The sequence below is a fragment of the Camelus dromedarius genome, chromosome 11 (assembly GCF_036321535.1).
Source record: "Camelus dromedarius isolate mCamDro1 chromosome 11, mCamDro1.pat, whole genome shotgun sequence".
NCBI classification, from domain to species: Eukaryota; Metazoa; Chordata; class Mammalia; order Artiodactyla; family Camelidae; genus Camelus; species Camelus dromedarius.
This window is the reverse complement of record NC_087446.1, coordinates 5,038,585-5,055,123: the sequence shown is the minus strand read 5'-3', so window position 1 is coordinate 5,055,123 and position 16,539 is coordinate 5,038,585. Positions and strand designations below refer to the sequence as shown.

At 54.8% G+C, this 16,539-nt stretch overlaps 1 protein-coding gene across 1 annotated transcript in view; it reads left to right on the top strand.

The window, feature by feature from the left end:
* The first annotated feature begins 3,950 nt into the window (after nt 1-3,950).
* MPPED1 (metallophosphoesterase domain containing 1) overlaps nt 3,951-16,539 on the top strand; it is a 59,085-nt gene continuing 46,496 nt past the window's right edge. The window contains exons 1-2 of the mRNA XM_010983457.3: nt 3,951-4,225; nt 11,299-11,480. Of these exons, the coding sequence (XP_010981759.1) occupies nt 4,002-4,225; nt 11,299-11,480 (406 nt within the window). The 5' untranslated portion in view covers nt 3,951-4,001. The remainder of the gene's footprint in view (nt 4,226-11,298; nt 11,481-16,539) is intronic.

The following is a 16,539-nucleotide window of genomic DNA, read 5'->3' as shown; positions in this document are numbered from 1 at the left end:
TTCTCTTTCCCAGGTCTGGGCATGGCTGGCTGCCTCTTGCGTTCGCTTTTGAGGTGATGTTACCTGTTTAGATTCGGCCTTTCTTGATCACCAGTTTGAAGCCTCCTCTCCCCATTACTTGTGATTCCATCACCTGCCCCGTCTTCTTCCAGGTACATAACGTATTATTATCTGAAAGCATCTTTTCTATTTACCTCTGTGTTTGCTTTATCGCCCCCGTGTCCAGTTCCTTGAGGGCAGTGACCTGTTGACTCTCACTGCTCTTTCTGGCACCTGGAACAGTGGTGGCACGTACGGCCAAGGTACACATTTGTTGAATAAGTAAACACATTGATCAGTTCGTCCCCCTCTTCTCTTTGTAGTCCCATTTCCTTCCTGCCCACTGGCACGGAGGAGGCACCTGCGGCCCGGCCAGGATGTGTGACTTGCTCAAGGTCACTCTGCTGGACGGAGAGCCAGGACGGAAGCCCAGGTGGTCTCCCCACGGCGGTCCCAGCATCCCCCGCGTTGCCTGCATGCTGTGTTGTTTTGTGGACCAGGTGCAAATGCTTCCCAGCTAAAAGCCGTTTGTTTGGGAATAGCTGCTCCCCCTCCATGGATCGGCTGCGTTCTCCGCACTGTGGCTGCTGCTGCTGCGGCTCCATAAATATTAAATGGGTATTAAAAGAAGGCTCTGCATTCCCAGTTTCCCTGATTTCTCTGAGCAGGGCCCATTGCAAACCCCCTTTATGTGAAATGCAGCATTTCACTGCGGAGTGCCTCCCGGGACGCCTTGCCGCTGCCTTTTCTGGTTGAGTCCCCTGGTGCAGAGCAGTTCCCCCACTGCGGCTGACCGCAGGGCATGCGAGTGCCGTCTCCTTGGGGGCAGGGATGGGTGAAGGGCCCTGGGGCCCCCCTTTCACGAGGGCTGTGCCCAGCCTGGCCAGGTTCCTTGCAGGGTTGTGGGGTGGTAGGAGAGAGGTGATGACTCTTTAACCTTTGGCTGAGCTCCCTTGATACCCACCCTCTGCCAGGCCCGTGCTGGGTAAATACTGACTGGCGGCAAACATACTCTGTCTGTCCCTCCATCCCTGCATCCATCCCTCCATCCCTGCATCCCTTCCCCATCCCTGAATCTCTCCGTCCACCCCTGCATCCATACATTCGCTCACTCAGTATTTATGCGGCACCTGTGATAGGGCCTGGGCGATGACGGTGATGATGGCAACAACAACATTTTGGAGCATTTACTCTGTGCTGGGCTCTGGGATGAGCAGTTTACATGTGTGACCCCATTTAATCTTCACGACTGTATGAGGTGGGGACTGTTTTTCTCTCCATTTTGTGGATGAGGAAACAAACCTCTCACAGGTTAAGCCACTTGTTCAAGGTTGCAGAGCTGTCGGGGCTGGAGCTGCTGGACCAGGTTGAGGGAGGAAGACCGAGGCCCTGCCTCCAGGGGACATCCAGGCTCTTTAGGGGACCCTGGGAGCAGGACCCCTGACCAAGGCCTCTGTGAGGAAATCCTGGCTTTGTTAAGGGGTGAAGGGTGAGTCTAGCCAGCTGGAGAGGACAAGGTAGTCCTGGCAGAAGGAGCCAGAACCTTGCAGCCAGGCTGCCTGTGTCCAGATCTCAGTACCACCCTCTCTCTTTGCTGGGCTTGGCAAGAGGCTTCACTTCTCTGTGACTCACTGTTCTCATCTGCAGGATGGGAGGATAGGAACACCCATCTCATAGGTGGGTGGTGAGGCTTAGAGAGACCTCTTATAACGTGTTGCACGCTCTGAACAGGCACACAGCACTCGTTAGCTGGAGACCTCTGGGCACTAGATCCTCTAGCCGCAGACCTGTGTTGCTGGAGCATGGGTAGGGCCCACAGGCCAGAGGTCCTCATTAGAGGAGCCATGGAAAGCCAGGGCCAGGGTTTCAAGTAGGGGCTTGATGTGGTCAGCTTGCATTTGAGAAAATGTAGGATCTTCTGGGCTCCTGGAGCTGCCCTCTTTGCTCACTCTGGACACCCCTGGACCGTAGATGCCCCAGTACCTGGGTAGCACCTGCTCACAGCAGCCGTTTGATACACAGGTATCAAATTGCACTGAATAATGATTATAACAGTAACAGTGAATAGTAGCCGGGCACTTGGTACCTGCCAGGCCCTGGGCTCAGACTCCCCAACCATTTAACCTGCACGGCTGCCCTGGGAGGTGGTGTTACTGTGATCAAACTCATTTTGCAGAAGAGGAAGCTGAGATTTAGAAAGGTTAGGAGGTTGGCTTAAGGTCACTCAGCAAGTCAGCACCACGCGGGGACTCAAATCCGTGTTCAGATCGGGGCGGCTGGGGCCTGGCCCTCAGCTTCTGCTGCCCGAGGCCTCTCCCAGGGTTAATAGGACGGCACGACCCCGAGGCCAGGACACCCTGACTCACTCACCTCAGGGGCCTACCACCCTGTGACCACTGGGAGAGCACAGTTGCTTAAAAACAATTAACAGGACAAAGGACAGGAGCAAGTGCATCCAGTCCCGGGTGGATTTTTTTCCTTCCCAAGTGGAGCAGAGTGATATGTGTATGAATCAGGATGCGTTTTTTTGTCTTTGCGGGGGAGGGGGAGGGAGCAGAGAAACTGCTGTTTATTGCACCTTGTATGGGCATGATTGTTGAGGTTTAAAAAAATTAATAATCCATTTCTCCTTTGCACATAATTAGAATGTTCTCCAGTCTTTAATTTTTGTCATTTTCTTAATCTAATTTGTTTTCTGACTGTATCGATTCTTCTTCCATGCGCAAAGCAAAGGGGATTTTTCTTCGTTTGACATGACTGGGACATGACTGTCCAGGAATCGTTTAATTTACGTTATTTTCTCCTTGGTTAAAGGCAGCGCAAATGGAATCATCAGAGGGTTTTAATGACCAAAAACTGAAACAAAACAGAATGAAACAAATCTTTGAGGTTTGTTTCTATTTACACAGTTTAAAAAAATAATTGCAGGAAAAAAGATGGTCTTTAGTGAGGAGGCGTTGGCTGTCGTGGCAAGTGTGTAAGTGTGCCGGGGTGGGATGGCATCTTATCCACGGCCCACGTTTCCGGAATTCCACCTAGCCCAGTTGAAATCAAAAAGGGACGTTTAAATCCAGCAACTAGAAATCCAAACTGCACTTTCCAATGACAGAAATTTCAAATATACGTATAAGCATTGGTAAGCTGTGCTTCTGAGTGGATTCCAGGTTTGACTGGGAACAGCAGAATTCCCGAGATCCTTATAAGGCATTTGGGAAGGTATTTTAAAAAGTAGATCCCCCTCCCCACCCCCACGGCCACCCCCTGAGCTGAGTCCGTGTTCAGCAATCTTGCTGGGAAAATCCCTTCTCCAGGCACTGCTAAAAGATGTCTTTAGGCGAAATGGATGTTGATGAAGGAATTTGCAGCCGCCGTCTCCACCTGCTCGGGCTTGTAGGGGTGTGGATGTGGGGTGGTGTGGGAGTGTGTGTGTGTTTGGGGGGGCGGTCTGTTGGGGGGAGTAGGGGTTGGAGGTGAATCCTTCCTATTCCTCAATTCTGAAAAGTAAAACTTACCTTACCTGTTTACAGAATACCAACCATTGTCTTCCTCATCTCACGGTCACCCTGTGGTTTTTTGTCTAAGGCAAAAAAAAAAAAAAAAAGTCTTAAGTATTTAAACATGTTGGACCATGCATGCATCCGTCCATGGCGTTGTGGGTTTTCGTTTTTTTTTGGTCCCCTCCCTCCCTTCCCTTTTCTTTTTACCAAAGTATATTCATCAAACTGCTGAGTTGGAAAGATGTGTAATGAGTTTTTGAGCTGTAGGACTGTGTTTTTTTTCTCTCTCCCCCCGCCCCTCTCCCTCTTTCTAAATCTTCATCTGACATTAAATAAAGCAAATCCCAAACAGATTAACTGTCGCACGGTTCTGCTCCGTCTCCTCAGTCTGTTCCCAGGTCTGGCTCGGGGCCGGGCGGCGGTGGCGGCAGCGGCGGGAGATGCCCGGGCGGCCAGCGGAGGTCCATGTGGCGCGCTAGGTGGGACCCCGGCGTCCTGAAGGCGGAGGCCCTGGCCCTGCTGCCCTGCGGCCTGGGCATGGCGTTCTCCCAGTCCCACGTGATGGCCGCGCGAAGGCACCAGCACAGCCGGCTCCTCGTCGAGGTGGACGAGTACAGCTCCAACCCCACCCAGGCCTTCACCTTCTACAACATCAACCAGGGCCGCTTCCAGCCCCCGCACGTGCAGATGTGAGTGGGCGGCCGGCGGGGGGACCGCCAGGCGAGAGGCGTGGGTGGCAGGGGCCGCTGGGGTGGGCTTCTGGACTTGGGGTGCCTCTGGGCCCAACGGTTTCATGCTCGTCGACCGGAACGGCGCAGGAATCCCAGGGTCTGCCAGGCTCTGAGTTGGGAGGTTCATGTGAGGAGTTGCAGGGTCCTCGCCTGTGGGCCGGTTCTGGCCCGGAGTCTTGTTTCATTTGGCCAGGAGAGTGTTTTCCAAATATTTGAAAATGAGGTGATTGCACATAAAAATCCAGACTTCTGACTTTGCTGTACAAAACCTAAAGGCCCATGTGGGTCCTCGTGGCAAGTCTGGAGGACTGAGTTCCAGCTGCCCCCTCCTGGTACTTGGGTTAGTAACCCCTGCTCTGATTCACATTCCTCACTGTGTCGAGGACACTGAGGCCCAGGGAGGGGGTGGGACTTGCTGCAGGCCCCCTGGCAGGGTCAGACCCCAGTCATGGCCTGGCTGTCTTACCTTCCCTCTGCCCCCCCTTTCTGCCCAGACCCCTTTGCCTCTATTGAAAAAGCAGAGGTGCTTTCCTAAAGGACGGGGGAGTTCTGCTGCCACCCTTTGGTGTTGATGGAAAATACTAGGGGTGCCCCAGCAATGAGGCCATGGCGAAAGCATAGACTTGGGACCCCCGTGCATTGGTAGAAACTTTCCACTCCTTGGATTTTTTCCTGTGGTCCGGAGAGCTGCAGGTGGCATGGGATGGAAGTGGGTAAACTCCTGGCCCTGCCCTGGGCAGCTCTCTGTGTTGCTGGAAGATCCTCCTCCTTTGTCCCCACTGGCCCTCCCATCAGCCCTGCCCCGCAGGGCTTACCTTGTGAGGAAACAGAGCCCTGGACAGGTGACCCAGGCAAGCCCACACAGCTGGTAGGTGCCAGAGATGACACCCACCTCCAGTCCAGGGCTCTCTCCACGCTTAGCATCCTTTTGCTGTGATGTCTGCAGACGGACGGACGTGCCTCCGTCTGAGGGTTTAGGCATTAATGTCTGCTCTGCTGTTGAACCTTCTCTCGGCCCCTTCGGGGTGCCCCTGTGCTGGGTCTGGGCCTCTGACAAGCCCCTGATGAGGGGGGAGCCCCACAAGTCCCCAGTGACAGCACAGGAAGGTCAGAGCTGTGATAGGGACGCTCCTGAGCCGGAACAGACCCCCTGACCACCAGGCTGGGTCAGGTGTCCTGTGAGGACACAGGCCCCAGCTTCCTCTAGAGAGCAGAGATAATGCGGGTACTAGCCGCTGTCCTTTTATGGAGATGGCCCGCCTAGGGGCCGCGGGGGGTTTCACACCCAGGCCTGGGGGTGAGCTGGGCAGGTTCCTGCTTCTTTTCACTGTGTGGTTCCCTCAGGACTGGTCCTCTGTGGTAAAGGGTGGGTGCAGAGAGGTTGTTTCTATGAGAAAGGGCTCTGGAAGCCAGGGGGGCAGCAAGCCTGGGGGTGGGTTCTAGCACTGGGAACACCCTCTTCCCTGCAGCGCGTGCTCTGGAAAATGCTCGCTTCCGTGGCGGCTGCGGGCTGGCCTTGTCGGTAGCTGCTTAGTTTAATTTTTGGTAGATTTCTCTTTGGGAAACTGCTTCCAGTATCCATCTTGGAGCCCAGTTGGTGGATTTGGATGGAAGGCCCTGGGTCTCAGGCACATTCTTCCTTGGTTTCTGGGACCTTGAGCCTGGCAAGGCTGCTGTGGGGAAGGAGGCCTTCCTCTGTCCGGTGTTTTCTCCTCTTTTGTTGGGGTTGGTCCTTGTGGGCTGGGAGTGACAGTGCCGGAGGTCCCTGGGTGCCAGCAGGAATGGGCGAGAGCACCGGGGCCTCCGGCTAGCAGGGGGGTTTTGTGTCTGTGCCCGTGTGCCCGCCTGCTCAGAGAGCCCCCGGCACCATAGACATCGTGTGGAGTAGAACCCTGCTGAGATGTCAGGGACCCCCACCTGGTCCTGGCAGACACCCCGCCAGCCCCCAATCTCCTAACAGAGCTCAGGCAACAGAGTCCGGAGAGAAGACAGCCGGGGGGCTGAGCACGGACCCTCTGGAGAAGATGACTTTTAGTTTGAGACCCAGAGGAGGATGAGTTGGGCCAGGCCGAAGGAGCGACAGGATCTGAGCTGGGAGGGGGCCAGGATGTGGGGAAATGTGCCCTGGGCAGAGGGTGCCCAGGCAGGAGCCACGCAGACCCCCGGGGCCAGGCTGTGTCCTGAGGAAGGGCAGTGAATGACTAGATGAGAGCGGGGTGATTTCCCCGAATTAACAACTGCAGGTCATTCATTCATTCATTCATCTAGTCAGGATGTTTGTGAGCAGCTGTTTAATTGGGAATGTGGGCTCCAAGCTCACCTGCTTGGGTTGGAACCCTGGCTCTGCCACTCATTTAGGAGTGTCTCTTGGTGGCCTCAGTTTCCCCACCTGTGTAATGCTGCTCATGGTGAGACTGAGGACTAAGCAGGTGAAGCTGCAGAGAGGGGAGCCAGTCCGCAAATGCTCCATGTCGTTGGTGCCTGCTGGCCGGGTGAGGTGCTGGGACAGAGCAGTAATCGGAGGCAGACTCCTGCCACGCTGAGCTGACAGTCCAGTGGGATATGTCACAAAAATCGTAGAAGTGTGCAACAGCGCACAATACTGGTGGCGATCAGTGCTGTGGAGGAAAAGCTTAGTGGCTTTTCGTGGTCACCCAGCTGGAGCGGGCAGAGCAGACTGACCCTGGCCTGCCCCACTCCATCTCCTGGCCTGCTCTGTGCTGTCTCCTCTGGAGGCCAGGGTTCCAGGCTCCCATCGGCAGTGGGGCTCGGAGGCAGTGGGGGTTTGGGCAGGGCCCCCAGAGAGCATGCAGTGAGCCCCCGTTCTGGACTCCTTGTCCAGTGCTCTCTCACCGCCCGCTCCAGTCACCCCGGCTTTGAAGTGCAACTTTGCATGAAGCTGGGGGAAGCCAGGGCCGGCAGGAGCTCGGTGGGGTGCTGCCGCCGCCCACTCCGCCTTCTTTCCACTCACACCCTGAGCGCAGGGGGAGCGCGGGTTTCCATGGAAAGCCGCCACGGAGGGGGACGCAGGAGGATGGATGCCATTTCCCGACACGTGATTTATCGCCGCCCTGGGCTTTGTCTCTAGGGTGAGGGAGCGAGGGGCCTTATTTAATAAACCCACAGTTTATATTTAATCACGACAGTGACAGTCCAAACGTGGCCTCCGATCGAGCCATGTGATTTATGCAGTTGCCCCCAGGGACCCTGGTGGTAACAAGGCTACCGTTGCCTGAGGAATGACTGTCTGGATCTGGGCCTCTGGGTTTTGGGACCAAAGACCCCTTACCCTGGGGGCTGAGAAACTCTGGGGTGGCCTGGGGAGAGCCCCTCCAGACACCGGCACCTCTGACCTGGGCAGACAGGTGGACGGGTGGCCTGGAGCTCAGTGAGAAGACAAGAGCCGTGCTTGAGAGATAGGGTTACTCTGGGGGTCCGCCTTATAGGTGTTTTGGGGTGCTGATACCAGGCATGGCACCTGCTCTCTGTCCTTTAAAAGGAGTTCTGTTGGTGGAGACTGGAGGCAGCCCATTTAAAGACCTCCCAGGCAGGGTCCAGGGCCCAGCAAAGAGGTCTCCGAGCCTGGGTGCCAGCCTAGGTCTGGACACCGATGGTCGTGTTCCCTATTCTGCACCATCCCTGCCACCACGATTCCCCAGGGAAGATCCCATGTTAGGCCGGGGAGAGGTGGGGACAGGTTTCAGGTCTCAGGGGGAGAGCGTGCCCTAGCCTTGCGTGGGGCCACCTCAGCAGGCAGACGCTTTGAGGACACTGGTCTGGCCCCACACAAACCAGGAACGTTTGTCTCTGTACCTTCTCTCTGGTCCCTGAGGAATATCACTGGGAAATAACCATTTTACTTTGTTTCTTCTAGTCGTAAGAAGGAGTGAAGTTAAATGCCCTAATTCTTGTGCTGAAGCCCCAGGTTCAAATTCTACTCTTGAACTTACTAGCCGGGGCCCTGGACGTGAGACTAACTTTTCCAGGCCTCAGTTACTTACTTCACAGGGCTGCTGTAACTTAGGGCTTGGCCAAGGTCTAGCCATTGCAAGTGTCAGAAACCCAGTTTCAGTTACCTTAAGGGTAAAAGAGAGTTTATTGGCTTGCGTAATTAGCTAGGAAGTCCAGGTTTGGATCCAGCTTCAGGCACAGCTGGATCTAGGGCTCAAATAATGCTGTGAAGCCCTCCCACCCTCTTACATGCTCTCTCTCTTTCTCTTTCTCCATATCTTGATTCTTCCTGCTCTTTTCCTTACTTCTAAACAAGGGCTGGGTTTCTGGGAGCTGCAGGAGGTGGTCTCTGTGGGTGTCCTGTCCACAGGTATATCCCTGTGACTAGCTGGTGTTTGGTATTTAGGAAGCAATCAATAAGCATCTGTCCATAGATTAACTGGATGAGATGAAGTAGGGCTTGGAAATAGTCCAGAATGGTGTAAGTTCTGGGACTGAAAACCGGCTTTAAATTCCAGCTCTGCCAGCTTCTATAGCTGAGATCCTGGGAAAGCTAGCCTTTTCTGGTCCTCAGTTTCCTCATCTATAAAATGGGCACACCCATAGCACCCTGCTCAGGCGGTCATTGTGAGGGCGAAGAGAGCTGATGCATGTAAAGTGCTTAGCACATAATGAGCTCTCAACCCCTGGGAATCTGCGACACTGTTGTTATTATTTCAAGGTTGAGCATTTGTTACAATCCACATAGCTGGAGGACTGTGCAGGGAAATGAGGGTCTATTTTTTTTTCTCTGGGGATTATTAAGTTTTCATCCTCACTGAGCTCAGAAGCCCTGGGGTGGAGGGAAACAAGAGCAGAGTTAATTAAAGAGCGTGGGCTCCAGTAGCAGCACCCTCAGGATTCACGTGCGCTGTGCTGGCTGGCCTGCCCAGGGCTCCTCCACCAAGGGCCTCTCAGGAGCAGAGACTGCTGGGGCCCGAGCTGGCCCTGGGGGTGGCATCTCGCTCCCTGTGTCTCCCTTCTGCTCTTTAACTTGGTCTCTGTTCCCTTGTGGCATCCTCCCAACCTCAGTATATGTAAGGAGAATGAATGAATGAATGAATGAATGTGATTTGCTCTCACATTCCTGTGCCAGGCCAGCAGCCCAGTAGAGACCGTCTGCCATGGTCCAGTCAACCATGTTAGGGGCAGACAGGTGGATTCTCAGGCCAGCTGCCTGCGAGACTCTCTGTCTCATGAGATGGGGAGAGGGACCCAGGGGACCAAGGAGTGGTAGGAATTCCTTGGGGGGTAGATTTGAGCTTCCAGACCAGCTCAGGTGTCACCTCCTCCTGGAAAGTCCAGGGGCCTCAGGCCGCGTTAGGGCCTTCTCTGGCCCCCAGCCCCTTTGCTGTCCTGTCAAGGCTGGTGGCTTTATTTCTCGCCATGTCTGTCTCCATCATGAGTCTGGGATCAGGCCTGGTTCATTCAGTTCCCCAGCTTTGAGCTCAGGGCTGGTGCCCAGTAGGTGTTCAGGATGTGTTGTGTTGAATGAATGAGGGAATGAATGAATGATTAAATGAATGAATGGATGGAGAGGGAAGGGACAGCTCCCAGCACCTTCCTGTTGGTCATCATTAGATTCAGGGACTTCTCTTCTCCTCCCTGGTCGGGCCTAACTCTGACCTGCTGGGATTCTAGCTTGACTTAACCACCCCCAGAAAGGGGCCCCGCGAGCCCCTCCCGACGCAGAGTGGTGATGGGGAGAGGCGGGCGTGGGGCTGCGACGGCGGCGGATGGAGCTTGCTAATGCTCCCTGCACATTAGCATGCTGAACCCACGTCTCTCGTGAGGTGTTAATTAAATTTCTTCGAAGTATATTGTCTGAAAAAAAGGATAATTAGAAAGATGTCTTTAAAAGTATTTATGTAACTGATATGGTACCGCTTTTGGGTTGCCGCATAATTAGATTTAAACACAACTCCTCGAGCGGCATACTCATTTGGAGAGAGCAGCTCGTTGAAATGTCATCGCGTTGTTTTTAAGCGTTTTGAGCCTGGCAGAACCATTCAGCAGAGGAGGCAGAGTGTGGCTCTCAGGGAGAGAGCACCGAACGGGGAGCAGGGAGCAGGGAGCTGGATTCCTTCCCCACAGTCTGCATTTATTCCCTGTGACACCCTGGCTACCTGCTCAGTGTCCTCATCTGTGGGACGAGGGGGCTACCAGGGGCTCCCGGGAACCAAGAACTTACATTGGTGTAGCTCTTTTTAATTTTCTGAGTATTTTTCTTTGTGAGGTAGCTCCATTTTATAGACGAGCAAACCAAGGCCAAACATTTTGCTTAAGGTTACATGTTCGTGGTGAATGGCAGAGCTGGGATTTGAAGCCTGGTCTTCTGATTCCAGAACTGTTTTCCTGTACAACCTTGGAAAGTCCTTGCTCTTAACATGATCGGACCATCTTACAGTTGTGGAAAATTTCTGCCTATCTGAATTCAGTGCCTTTATTTCACAAGTTCCCAAGAAATGCCCCCTTTCATACATGGCTCTCCCTGGATGCCGCTTGCACTCTGCACGGCGCTGGAGAGTCCGTTCTTTGAACTGGACAGTGGACCTCAGTCCATGCATCCTCAAGAGGGTGGAAACTGGTTTTTTGCGAGTGGAAAGAATCTCACTCTTATTATAAAGCATAGCTACACATGCAGTAAATGAGCAGGTATACAGTATATTTGCGGTATTCAAATTTCAGTAGAGGGGTGAGTAGAAAAAAACATCTGAAAAGGTCCCTTAGGGGCTGATCATGAAAAAATGTTTGCGAGGCTCTGCTTGTCTCAGTGGTCGGACAAGTGCACATAGGGACAGTTGCCAAGCTTCCCACCCGTGACCTCCTTGAACTTCGCAGCAACCCTTGGGCGTTCCGTGCCACAGAGGAGAAACTGAGGCTCAGGGGAGAAAGTTTTGCCCGGCTAGTGAGCGAGAGGGTCAGAATTTGGATGCAGGCGGGCCTGTCGCAAAGGCTGGGTGTGAGCTCAGTGGATGGGATGAGAGCTGCATGCTCCCAGCCCCGTGGCCCTGTGACCACATGATCTTCTCGCCCCGCAGGGTGGACCCCGTGCCTCATGACGCCCCCAAGCCGCCCGGCTACACCCGCTTTGTCTGTGTGTCTGACACCCACTCGAGGACGGACCCCATCCAGATGCCCTACGGTGACGTGCTGATCCACGCCGGGGACTTCACGGAGCTGGGGCTTCCGAGTGAGGTGAAGAAATTCAACGAGTGGCTGGGTAGGTGCTCGAGGAGGTGGCGCCTGCGAGCGTCCAGGCTGGGGCAGCCCCCTGCCCGCTGCCCTTCCTCCCCCTGCCCCGCCCTCCCTGGCCTTTGTCACCTGTCCGCCTCCTACTCTCCCATCACATCTCGGGGGTCTCTGCTGTGACTTTCAATTTGTTTGTGGGGCTTTTGTCTGGAGACCCCCTCCCAAAGGCTTGTTTTTGTCCTCTTGCATGTCTGGTCCCCAGTGCCTCGTGCAGGTCGGTGCTCAGTGAATTACTGAAGAATGAATGAGTGAGTGAATGAGTGGCTGAATGGGCGAATGAATGAATGATGCTGGGACCGGTGACGTCAGGGCCAGCACTCAGCTGGTATGAGCCGGCTCAACCACCCACCACCATCGACGGCTTCCCCAGTGAGGGGACCCTCTAGGCCTCCATGCCCCCCGTGGGGGCCCAGGGGACCGGGTGTGGCCTCCTCTGTGGGCAGCTGCTGGTACAGGCAGCAGAGCCCGGTCCCACGCCGTGAGAGATGGGGGGCCACGATTTGCAAGCACGCACCCAGGGCTTGGACTTTGACTTTTTGTTTTCTTCCAAAATAAGAAAGACATAAATCTGGGGTACCCCCCGGGAAAGCCGCTTGCTTGGAATCCAGAGAAACCTCACAGGGACTCTCTCTGCCTTGGCCCCGAGGGACAGATGGACGGCCCCTGGGCAGCCTGGGGACAAGCCTGCTGTCTCAGAGACGTGGGTGCAGGGCCGGCCCACCTCCCTGCACAGCCCCTCGTGGCTGCCAGACGGTCCCCCGCCTCCCCAGGGGCGTCCCGCTGTGCAGTTGGCTGGGAGCTGCATGAGCAGAGGGCCAGGAGCGAGGCGGGTAACTGCAGGGAGAGAGGCCGGGCTTTGCCAGTCGAGACAAATATTTACAAGCAAGGCCTTCCCCTCCACTTGGCAGGCTTGGAGCTTAAAATATTGATTTTTTAAACAGGAAATTTTAATCAAGGGCCCTGTTTGGGCTGAACCGTGCGAAGACTGGGATGGGAGAGGACTCCTGCAGGCGAGTCTGCCCCAGGCTGCTCCCCTTACCCCGAGCTCCCTCCAGGTCTGGGCTGCTTCCTTGGAGGGGACCCTCACTGAGGCTGGCTCCTCACCCCCCTGGTGTGGGTCTCAGAAGATGTGAGGCTGAACCAGAGTCCATGTCCGAGGCAGAGAGCAGGAGTTGCTGCTGGCCTGGGCGCTGACTGTGTGCCAGGCCCGTGTGGTAGGCTCCTTCCCGCCACGGCCTGGCTGGATTTGAGGAACGGGTGTTTGGGGTGGACAGAAGAGGATGTCGCCCACTGCCCCCCGAGCTGAGGTTCCCAGTGGTGGGGACTGTTTCTGATGTACCCCCGTCCCACGATGGGCTCCTCTCCAGGCTGAGTGAGTAAAAGAACCAAACAGTTCCGTGTGCCCTGGGGGCGGTGGCCGAGGGCTGAGGGATCTCAGCGCGGGGACTGAGGGTGGCCCTCCCCCCGGGCGGGGGGAGGCTTCTGGGCCAAGGCGACTTCGGGCTGGGCCTTGCCTAAGGATCTGGGAGTTTGGGCTGGGAGGGGAGCTGCTGTAGGCTAAGGGGACAGCTGAGGCCAAAACGTGCTGGGGGCACTTGGGAGGAGGCAGTATGTTGTTTGGGGTCGGGGGCTGGGAGGACATGAGGGTGATGAGCCGGGAGAGAGGGGTGGGGCCTCCCTGAGACTCTGACGATGAGGGAAAACCGGGGACCTGGGAGGGCCAGCATGGTGAGCTGGGCATTTTGGGAAAATCTCTCTACCTGCCCCTTAACAGAAGTCAGAACTCTATGCAGTGGGAATTTAAAGGCTTTCTTCATAACTTGCCCTTGGCATTGGATTGATTTATTTGCCTGGGTTATTGCAGGTGGGAAGGGTGAACGTACAGAGGGGTCTTCCTTTCACAAAAGGGTACTTTCCCTGGGCCTCTCCCCTGGGCCGCCTTGAGGTGTTCGCAGATGTCAGGGCTTGTCACTCAAGCGGGGCTGGGCGGGGCTTCAGGCTGAAGCGTGAGGAGCGGCTCTCCGTCCTCAATGCGCACGTGAGTGAGAGGGTCAGCAGGAGCTGGTTTATAGCATTCTGTCTGCAGCTGGCTTTTTGGGAACTTGCCCACGGAACCAAATGACTCATATCTGTGGGCTGGCGCCCCTGGATTCAGGGGCCCAGGGACATGGTGTGGTGCTCACGGCGGGGAGATGGGCCGTGCGCTCACTCGGTGCATCCGGACAGGTGTGGTTTTGTAAAGAGCTCGTGTCCATTGAGTGGCAATATGTGCCGGGTGCCCTTTGTGTGTATTATTAAATCGTTTAATCCTCCTGACAGCCGAGTGAGGCAGGAGCTATTGTCACCTCCATTTGACAGAGGAGAAACTGAGGCCCAGAGAAGTGAAGTAACTTGCCCAAGGTCACACAGCTAGTAAGTGGCAGAGCTGGGATTCCAACCCAGGCAGTTGGACTCCGGAGCCAAGCTCTTGTCATGTCCTCCATATCACCTCTCTCGTTTTTATGGTGAAACAACTCTGATATGAAGTAAAGGCGAGGACTGTGCCTTTTGGGGCCAGACATCGGGGTCAGCTTCCTCCCAGGTGATTGCAGCAGCCATGTGACCCTCCTGGCCTCATTTTAAATGGGAGGGTGGTCCAGCTCCCCTTGCCCTGCCTACGTCTTTGGAGGTAGGCTGTTTTGAGGCTCCACTGGGATGGAGGAAATGTTTTAAGTTTCATAAACTACAAAGTGCTGTGTAAATGTGATTATTGCCCCCAGGAACTGGCGTTTGCCAGATCAGGACTTCCCTTGGGGTAGAGGTAGGGGTCCTGGGTTGGTCCCATGGTGGAAGGGGAAGAAATTTGACTCGAGCCTCCAGGTTGAGTTGCAGGGAGAAGCGGTAGACGAGTTTGTGTGTAAAAGTATGTGGAGTTTCCGAGAAACACTGACCTATGATCTCAGCTGTCTCTGCAGTTCTTACACACACACACACACACACACACACACACACCCTCACTGAGAACACTGTGCCAAGTGTGTCCCCGGCAATGGGGTGACTGTGGGGAGTGAGGACAGGGCCGCTCGCGTTCTGGTGATGGGGAGACAGTGATGGGTGGAGACACCAGAAGCAGTGAGAGAACCATTCACGCACGTGATGAGTGTCTGCAGAGAGCTGGCCCGGGGGGTGACCACGTGCCCCTTGAGTGGTCAGGGAAGGCCTCCCTGAGGAGGCGGCCTTGGGCAGGGCACGGAGGTGAGAGTGAGGCAGATGTAGGAGGCACATTCCAGGCAGAGGCCCTGGGGGCAAGGGAAGTAAGTGTGAGGTCTGGAGGGTTTGGGCTGACACCATTCGGAGGCCCCGGGAGCAGCAGCAGGAGTTTGGGGTGGATTCGAAGTACAGTGGGGTCTTTGGGAAGGTTTATGTAGGGGAGTGACCTTTTAAAAGGCCTGGATTGCAGAGTTAGATTGGAAGCGGCAAGCCTAGTGAAAATGAAGGCTCTGGAATATTCCAGAATTGACGTCTGAGTGGTGGGATTGTGGGGGATTAAATATTCTTCTTTGTGGTTCTCTCTTTTTCCCTCTAATTTTCTACAAGTAGCATGTATTATTCTTGTAACATCAAATAAAGGCAACAGTAAAATCTCATTGTTGTTAAAGAAATGTTGGCCTCTCTGATGTCTGGTGCACAGTGTGTCCCAGGATGGAGGCAGGGGTAGCGCTGGCCTCAGGTCAGTCCTGGGGTCATCCAGCCACTCAGAAGGTCGCCTGGGGCCCCTTCCCTAGGCCAGCGGGCCCCTGCCCACCTCTCAGGCCTGCTGGCCCTGCCCCTCCTCCTCTGGGGGAGAAAGTTACAGATTTGAAATTCACAACCAGCTTCTTCCCTGTTCATTGATCTCAGGGAAAGCATTTAAAATCATATTCCAAAAAAAAAAAATCATATTCCAAGGGCCACCCCCAGACAAACAAGAGGAAATCTGAAAAATTGATTAAGGCCCTCTTTGTAAGACAAGATTAGGCACCTAACTGGGGAGACGTGTGGCTAAACTCACGAGACTCTAATCTGCCGTCAGGTGCATTGCTCACAGCTTGGCTGTGAGTCGTGTCCCTGTTGTGTCCCATTCAGGCTTCTCTGGGTTTGTGTTCATTGGAGGGGGCTGGACTTGGGGGAACAGGGCGCCTCTGAGCCGACCCTCTTTCTCGTTGGCTGTCACTATCCCAAATATATTCATGAAATAGAAATGCCAGCTCGATTTGTAAATGTCCCAGTGAGCAGCTAAAAAATTGCTAAGGACAGGCTTTCCAGCCATCAAGAGTGAAAACAAGAGCAAAACTTGCTGAAAATGAAAAGAATGTGCTGGAAGCTCCTCGCTCCTCCACGGCTAATCACATGATGATGGACAGGTAGTGTGGAGTCCACAGGCTGCTTGGCCCAGCAAGTCGTGTCTGTGCAGGGAGGAGGGATGGCATGGAGGCTCAGAGCTCCTGCCTGGAAGTCAAGCAGATCTGTCTTCAGCCTTGCTTCAGCCTCTTATTTGCTGTGTGACCTTAGCTTAGTCATTCAGCCTCTCTGTGCCTCATCTGTAAAGTTGGGAGAATTATTTACCAACCCCATAGGGTCTAAGAGGATGGAAGAGTAATGTTCCCTTATGGTGCTTAGCACATTCCAGGCCTCAGAAAGTGGCCTCTCCCTGATCTGAGTCCCCTGCAAAACAAACAGGCCACTTGACCAGCCTCAACGTTAGCCGAGCCATTTTGTTCCAGCCACACTGGCCGATTCCAGTTCCCCACTCTGGGCCTAGGCTCACGCTCATCCCTCAGCTTGGAACGCTCTTTCTCATCCACCCTGCAGGTCCTACCCACCCCTCCAGTGTCACCTCTTGTGAAGCTTCCCCAGCCCCTTGGGTGGCATTTTTCCCTCTTCCCTCTGCACCCAGAGCTCCCTATTCAGGCTTTGGTGGCAGCCCTCACCTCATGGAGGGGATTTTTGGTGTCCTCGTGCCTCCCCTCTGCCCCACCTAGATCATCAGCCCCGGAGGGCAGGGTGAGCCT